The sequence below is a fragment of the Capsicum annuum genome, chromosome 12 (assembly GCF_002878395.1).
Source record: "Capsicum annuum cultivar UCD-10X-F1 chromosome 12, UCD10Xv1.1, whole genome shotgun sequence".
Classification (NCBI taxonomy): Eukaryota; Viridiplantae; Streptophyta; class Magnoliopsida; order Solanales; family Solanaceae; genus Capsicum; species Capsicum annuum.
Window position 1 is genome coordinate 200484521 of NC_061122.1, and position 8845 is coordinate 200493365.

Here is an 8845-nt window from a genome sequence, read left to right on the forward strand (position 1 = left end):
TTTGTATCTTTTTCTTCTTTAGTTTTTAACTTCTTTTTTTAACATTTTTCGCTAGCTTACATAATTTTGTTTAAATAATTGTATATTTATACTTTATATATAATCTTACATAACACCTTTATGTTAAATGTTAGTACCCACAACTCTAAAATTCTGGATCTGTCACTTTTAGGTCATGTTTTTATTGAACCCCTATGTGCCTATTAAACACACTCGCAGATCTGACACATCATATGGAGTACGCTCTCCTTTGAAAGAGCCTCAATCTTTTTTGTTTATAATTTTTTTTTATTTCTTATCGTCTTCAACCTCAATTTGCACTCACCATCTCCTCCTCTTTCACCATTGTCGTCACATTCAACAGGAAAATAATTTTTCCTTCTATGTCCTTCCTTTCTCTTTCCTACCACTTCCAGCATCATAGCCACTGCATGCACCACCAGCACAGGGCAAATTAGCCAAACAAATATCTCTTTACCTCAATTCAACAACCAAAGAACAAACCACCCAAACAAACATCTTGCCACCCTCAATTTACCCACCACATCGTGCCTCATCCCGCAACTACTGAACTTTCTACTAGTGCCTTGCTAGTTTTAGGAATCAATAAAAAAGTAAATTATTATCCATGAAGAGAAAGAAAGAGAGATAAAAAGAAAAGAATCAATCTTCAAGCATGATTTCATCTGTCATTTTCCTCTTTCCCTTTCTTTTCTTTACACCTTCAAAAAAAAATTGAAGAATACTTTGAAAAATAAAGTTTAGATTCAACCATATATCACTATGCTAATTCCTTAATTAGCTTTGCGGCCATAGTCGATCAAACTATGCATTTGATTTGAATGAATATTGAAGAAATAATTGTCTAATTTGAAGAAAAAGAACTTTTATTTTATTTTTTTCTATCATTTTTTCAAAATATATTTTTTCTTATTATTTGGGAATAAAATCTGTGTCTTTATCTTATTGGTAGCTTTGCCATATCAATCGCGTGTGAAATACACACATTCTATTATTTTGGTTATCTCAAAAAAAATGTGCCTAACTAAAGCACTTTTAAACACGTATAAGTATTCAATAGACATATTAGCCTGATTTAGGTGTTTAAACGGAAAAATCAAACAACTTTAGAAGGCCACGTATGTATTTGGCCTTTTGTGGACGTCCATAATAATATATTTCATAACAAACAATCCAATTTTCCAAATTTATTTAGAGTTACAAAAGCAAATTAGTTACCATTTGCATTAATGGCTAGATTAATACCAAGATTTGTAGTTTCATAGACGGGCAATCCCATTATTCCAATGGAAGAAAAGATATCAAGCTCAAACAGATCAGAGCTTGCATAACTTGCACCTTCATCATCATCATCTTTTTTATCTTCATCTTCATCATCATCTTTATCTTCATCTTCATCTTCAACTTCAATATTCTTGTGGAATTTTAGCTGATGATCTTCATGAACATAATTTGTATTAATTCCGTTTATATGCTCCACATTTTGTTGGACCATGTCCAAATTCTTGTGCTTATATGGAGTAATAATAATACTCTTGCTTAATTTTCTCTCCTCGTGATCATTTGAAGAAATCTTTGTTTTTCTCCCATTAGTAAAAAGCGAGTTAAAGAAAGTTGATAGTCTACCTCCAGGAGAAATGGGCTGCTTAACTTTCTTTAATTCTCTATAGATCTTCATAGCTCTTGATTTTGTCTTCTTAGAACCATCTTCATCGTGCTTAGGTTTTTCCTTTGCTAGAGAAGTATCTGTTGAAAATTTAATTAGGGTATGAACAACGTTTTAAGTGAGAGTTAGAGAAAAAAATTACAAAAAACAAACTTGATATATTGCCATAAAAAATGATAAATAGGATAGGAAAAGAAAATCCATAGACGAGACCAACTGGGGCCGAATTTTCAATCTTCTCTCTCCTTTTGTCCCCCTGCCAAGGACCTATGTTTCTAAAGTGGACATACATGACAATTTATAAGTCTAAATATTCAAGTAAAATCATCAAGTACTAGCATAATATCGTATTTTTGACTAAAAAAAGGGACTAGTCTAGAACAAAATGAATAGACGAAACTTTGAATTATCAATTTAACTTTATATACACCAATAATATAAAGATTTAATTTAACACTATCATGTCATTCAAGGTATAGTTACACAAATTATGAACTAAAAAATCAGTGAAATTTGTAATTTTAAAAATTCTACTAAATGAACGAATTTCGACGAATTATTGGCCTTCGGAAGATCTTTATCGAAAATCCCTTTAGGACGAGCCAATTTTTTATGGAACGTGTCCGTTGGAAATTCACAACTTTTTAGTAGTGAAACTATAAGGCAATTACTTGCTATAACATGTAAATTCTAATAAAAATAATCTCACAGTATAAAATGGATGTGAGTATATAGGATTATGGACATATATACTTACCATAAAAGTTGATATCTTTGGAATATTGGTGTTTGTGATCAAGCTTTTCTTGGTTAGTTAAAATGCAAGTTCTAATTGGTTTAGGCCTATTATTAAGACCATAGCTAGAAGAACCAATACTCGGATTAAAGTTTCTGGATTTCTTCTCTTGGCCAGCTTGGTCTATGGAGTGGTAAATAGGCCTATTATAATGGGGCTTGACAAAGAGAGGGAAAGAGCATAGCATAATGAGAAATTGATTTGAATACGAACGTGATACCTAATTAAGAAGAGGAAGAGAAGAAACAATTGCAAGTGAGTTTACTATAGTTTGGGCTTTATATTATATCCCAAGTTCCTACTCAAAGGGCAAATGAGGAACAATGGAAAATGAATTCAAACATTGTTATTTTTGTTTTAATATCAAAAATTACATTATTTGGTTGGAAGGGTAGTCTTGAAGGAACCGGTAAAGTTGTTGTTACATGGTCAGGAGGTCACTTGTGCAGAAATAGTCTTTGGCAGAAATACAAGGTAAGACTGCATATAAGAAATCAGTGTGGTTTGATCATTTCTCGAACCCCATGCATAACGAAAACTTTAGTATAGTGAGCTGACTTTTTAAAAAAAAAAAATTACTTTATTTGGTTAATTTAAATTAAATTGTACAAGTAGACGGTTCAATAACGGAGCAAAATGCGAAACTTGTCGCATCAATATCAATGCTAGTGCTCTACCTTCTTTTATGGTAGTAACACACCCATTTGTCTGCCAGACTTCTGCAAATCACAGCTAACACAATCCAAAACCTAACGTACGAAAAAATATACTAAAATATTTTATGTTAAATGTTCGAAAATAATTTTAAAATGTATCTTAATTATCAGGGACTTATAAGATGTCTCAAGTAGATAATCGATGAAAACAATCTGCTTTATAGTAGCTCAATGGTCTATCACCCTGCACATCTGATCGCACTAGTCGAACCTCTGTAGTACCTCAATCAATGGTATCATGCACAAGGACGTAGGTGTCCGTCAGTAAACTCATCTACCAGGCGACGACCATCGTGTCTAAGCCCACAATGGCACAATCACGTCTACGTCTGGTACCACATCCATGCCCAACACCTCCACCATGAGCAGGTGACTCCTCGGGTGCCTGTTGGTAATCACTTCCTAGCATGTATGCTGATCATATCAGGAGAGGTAAGATTAAGAATGAAGATATATATCCAGAATGAGATAGGAGTGGCCTCGATAGAGAAGACAAAATGCAGGGAATGAGGCTGATCAGATGGTTCAGACATTGCATAGAGGAGATGCATGGATGCCCTAGTGCGGAGTTGTGATAAGCTTACTATGGATGGTTTTAAGAGAGATAGAGGTAGACCGAAGAAGTATTGAAGAGAGGTGATCAGACGTGATATGATGTTGCTTCAGGTTAATAAAGACATGACCTTAGACAGGTGGCTATGGAGGTCACAAATTTTTTTTGGTCGAAATGGACAGATTTTATTTCCTTCAAATTTCCTGTGTTACATGTTCTCATTTTTTGGATATCTCACCATATAATTTCCCTATCCATTTTCTATCTTTACAAGTTATCCTACTATGTACAAATTTGACACTACGATATTTACAAACTTTCTTTATTCGTTTCACCACCATCTAGGGACTTGGAACATTTTTCTCCCACAGGACTGCATTCCTAGCTTGCCATATGTTGTAGATCAGGGCTGCTATTACTGTCCAAAGTAGTTGTCGGCTTGTTCTGCCTACTGCATACCTTGCGTTCTTCTCCAGATTCCTTTTACATCTCTCATTTGCATTGCTATTCTGAGCCACTGCAGTATTTCACTTAGACACCTCTATGAGAATAGACAGTTGAAGAATAGGTGCTCGATTGTTTCAGGCTCATTATCACATATCAGACATGAATTAGTGTTACATGCACCCCTCTGCATCAGTTTCACTCTTGTTTGTACTTTTTCTTGCATCACTAGCCAATATATGAAGCTATGTTTTAGGAGATTTTTCATGTTACATGCACCTCTCCACCATGGCCATTCTTGTTTTCTGCCCCTTCTCCACAAATATCCACTCTTTATCATGTATATTCCACGACTTTTCAACCAGTCATTTTGTACTTATCCATGCATAAACTTTTCTCTCATGGAGCATAATTTTTTCAATACCAGCTGCAGTTCATTGGTGCCTGATAATATCTCCATTGCGTACCTTTCAAATATACATGATCCACCCATTTTACCCATAAATTGTCGGCCATATTTACTATATTCCATACATACTTTGCAATGGAACTTCACTCCACACTATGCAGTCGGTGATCCTACGTTCTCCCTCTCTTGTGTCTCTACACACCACCTCTCAAACCATTAACGGTACTCTATTTATGTAGACACAACCACTTCATAGGAAGTTTCTACCTATGGATACGATATTCTTTAACACCCCTTTTGGTAATAGGAATATGGTGGACCAATATGTATGCATGTAGGTGCATCAGAACTGAGTTTATCGTCTGGTTTTCCTGTATATGAAAGGTTCCTGCTCCCCCAGGTATGTATCTTGCACATCAGCTTTTCAACTAGCATCTCACAATTCATGGCTGGTAGTCTCTTGGGTGATATTGGCATCCCAGGTATTTAAAAGGCAGTTTACCTATTGTATACCCTGTTAGCTCACATAATTCCTATAATACTTATGTATCCATATTTGCTAAAAATATATTTGACTTACTTAGATTTGTGGTCAGTTCTGATGAGGCAGAGAATGTACTCAGTCCTCTCAATAACAAAACAATAGGTCTCAGCTCCCCTTTGCAAAACACCAACATGTCATCAGCAAAGCACAGATGATTTAGCTTTAAACTCTTGTATTTTGTGTGAAATTTAAATCCTTCCACAGTGGCCACCCAGTTCATGATCTTGAGAAGTATTTTATGCATATTACAAACAGTAATGCAGACAAAGGGTCCCCTTGTCTCAGCCCTCTTTTTCCTTGTATGTTTTCAGATACTCCACCATTAATAGCGATTGTGTATTGTGGTGTTGTGATACACTCCATGATTAGTTTGATAAAACCATATAGGAAATTCAGCCAGTACGACATTTCTTCTACAAACTTCTATTCCACATTGTCATATGCTTTCCTTAGGTCGATTTTGATCAAGAAACTCTTAGTAGTAACTTTTCTATTATACAGCCGCACCAAATCTTGACATATCATAATATTTTGGACAATAGATCTTCTAGTGTTTTGATCTCCATCTCTTAGCCATTTTACCTTGTTTTTTTGTTGTAGGAACTGGTTTTGTGCCTTCTATAATTGTGCATATTTGTTGGACAACTTCATTTCTTCCAAGATCAAGCTTTCATTTAGGCCCTATTGTATCTTCATTTGATAATCATTCAGTTTTATTCTTGCCTCTTCAATTCTCTGTTCAATTTCACTAAACCTTTCTTTGTTTAACTTTAGCGATACATGTTTTAATCTATTCATCTTTCCAATAACTTGGAAGAGTTTTCTTCCTCTTGCAGCACCCGATCAACTATTTTCCACCTTCTCCTTAAAATTTGAAGCAAGAATCCACATGTTGAAGTATCTGAACTGAAATTTCTGTGTTACTTTCCCTTGTTCCCATCTAATTATCACAGGCCAGTGATCGTACAAACCCTCCGGTAGAATCTGAGCTTCTGATGCAGGTAGTATTATCACCCAGTCGTTATTTACTAGAACTCTATCGATCTTGATATATAATCTATGTACCCTTTTATTGTTTGTTATTCCATGTAAAGAAAGCCCCAGGTGACTTCAGGTCTTGTAACCCACAGGTTTTTACATAATTTTGAAACTCCGTTGTCTCGGCTACAGTTACCGATCTGCCTATCCTTTCTTCCCTACGTAAAATGTAATTAAAGTCACCTAGGATTGCCCATGGGCCTGTTACGTTCCCATGGATATCTTTAATGTCTTCCCAGATCCCCCTCATTAATTCTGGTTTATTTAAATCATATACTACTGTCATACCAAACATTTCCCCGGTATTTCTTGCCTGCACCGAGCAGTGGATCATTTGGGCAGTGGACTTCAAAATAGCCACTGCATATACCTGTGTTTTCCATAGCAACCATATTCTACCCCCTTCATGTTCATTCAGATTTGTGGTATATGACCAGCCATCACAAAGAATAAGGGATGCTCGTTGAGCTTTTATTCTCTTAATCTTTGTCTCAAAGAGACCAAACAGACTTACTCTAGTGTTGTGCATAAAAGTATGCATTTCTCGTTGTTTTTCAGTCCAATTTAGTCCCCTGGAGTTCCAAAATCCAATGTTATCCATTGGGTAGGGATAGTCTTCCACCATCCCTAGCATTATGTGGTATTTTCCTATCTATTATTTCTTTTTTTCTTACGTTCCTGCTTTCTGATCGGGAATTTTGTCCAGAATATCATATTTATCCTTTGTATTCATCATTGTACCTGAGGATTGTGGTACTTGTATCTTGCGTTGTTTTTTGTTTTCATCTGCTCTCATTAGACTTTCTTTTGGAGTATCCTCTTGTTGTGTCTCCTTGCTTTTCTCTTGTTGTTTATTCTCATCCACCTATTGTTTTCCTTTCTATCTTCCTTCAATTGTCTCGTGCAGTTTTCAGTTTCATGCCTAAAGTTCTTGCAATATGTGCACATGGTCGGTTTCTATTCATACTCCACCCGTTGTTCAACAATACATCCAACCTCATTCTCAAACATCACTCCCGTTGGGTACACTTTGTCCATAGGTAACTCCACTAGAACCGTGCATATGTCATACGTTGCTTGTTTGATATAGCTCTATCTGCTCGCAGTGACTTTCCAATTAGGCTAGCTATTTTAGTCAATGCTGCTTTACCCCAGTATTTGATGTTCAATCCTGGCAACTGAACCCACACTGGAACCCTAGTAATTGTCTCCTTTGTGACATCACAATTTGTTTTCCAAGTTTTTACCACTATTGGCTTGCGATCAAATAACAATACACCCTCTTCCACTTCTCTCACTTTCTCCTCTTGTGAACTGAATCTCACAAGGAAGACACCTCTATTTACTTGGGCTACCCTTTCAATTCCCCTTCCTTTTCATATGCGATTGAAGTATTCCTCCATTACTAATTGACAGAGATTTGACCCCATCACATAGCAAAATATTGCCGATTCCCAAAAACTTACCTCCTCTTGTATATCCTCTATCGTAATCTTTATCGTACTGATTTCCGCACATTTATTCTGCAGCTCGAATCCCTCTTCACCTGTATCCCCCCTACGATTTTGCTCCACATCTGCAATTTGCTCATCGATGGTTTGGGGTTTGGCTCTTCTTCCACCAAATCTGCCCAAATCTTCCCTGTATCTACCTTCCTTTGCGCATTCTCCCTTGGAGTGGTCAGTAGCAGTGGAAACGGTTCAATTCCTAGCAAAGCAGTCATGCTCTTTGTTTTCTTAGCATCTCCAGATGATGGAATCGTCTTCGCTGTTGTCGTATTTTGCCTGTGCTCACTTTGATTCTGCGAATTCATCCCTCCAAGCTTCGATTTCTTCGTCATTTCAGCAGTTGCTGAGAGAAACCGTCATTCTAGAGAGATAATTGAAGAATCTCTTTCATTGTGAATTATTTAATACCATCATTGCTGACTAGGTTCTCTTTGCAATGGAGCAACCACTGAAGGTCACAAATTAGCATAGAAGATTAGTTACACAGTTAAGCATTGTCTCACTTATTATCTCACTTATTTATATGTATTATTGACCGTACCATTAGTCTTAGTATTACCCTTGTAGTAAATTCTTGTCCTTTAAGCTGGGTTATTGTCTGTTTCTTTTTGTACTTTGATTATTGTTTTGCCTTGTTATAACTTTTGTTCAGGTTGATGTGTTAGTTGTCTATGATATTTTGTCATGACTTTTCGTTTCCATTATATCTTTCTTTATGTATACTTCTTTGAACTGTTCTTCTGGTTTTTCTCTTGAGCCGAGGATTTATTGGAAACGACATTTCTACTTAAGTAGGGTAAGGTCTGCTCTGTGTACACTTTATCTTTCCTCAAAGTATAGGTGGACATAAATACCGAGAAAACGAAAAATTGAAAACCGACCCAAACCAAAAATAATTTGATTCTTCGATTTCGATTTTTCAATTCTTCAATTCATTTCTTGATTTTAGTGTTTCGATACTTCGGTGCACCAAAGAACCGAAGTTTAATAACTTAAGCTTAAATTTTATTTTTTGCTTTTATTTGATTTCTGAAATAAAAGAGTGGAAAATGACCAAGTGTAGGGAAGAAATTTCATATAGAGTTAGCAATGGTTTCTCTCTTAATTTGTATTTGTTTTTACGTGTATTCATTCTCTTTTTTCCGATAAT

The 8845-nt window shown here is 35.8% G+C and overlaps 1 protein-coding gene across 1 annotated transcript; it reads right to left on the reverse strand.

The window, feature by feature from the left end:
• Positions 1-1164: 1164 nt before the first annotated feature.
• LOC107848983 (protein BIG GRAIN 1-like B) lies at positions 1165-2803 on the reverse strand. The gene is made up of 2 exons (XM_016693681.2): positions 2445-2803; positions 1165-1767 (listed from the first exon to the last, which is right to left on the reverse strand). The coding sequence occupies exons 1-2, from the start codon at positions 2668-2670 to the stop codon at positions 1232-1234; spliced, it is 762 nt and encodes a 253-aa protein (XP_016549167.2). The 5' UTR covers positions 2671-2803; the 3' UTR covers positions 1165-1231.
• Positions 2804-8845: the final 6042 nt, after the last annotated feature.

Coding starts and splice junctions, on each gene's coding strand:
- LOC107848983 (XM_016693681.2), bottom strand. CDS start 2,670: ATGCTATGCTCTTTCCCTCTCTTTGTCAAGCCCCATTATAATAGGCCT. Junction 1,768..2,444: donor CAAAGATATCAACTTTTATG/GTAAGTATATAT, acceptor AATTTTCAACAG/ATACTTCTCTAGCAAAGGAA.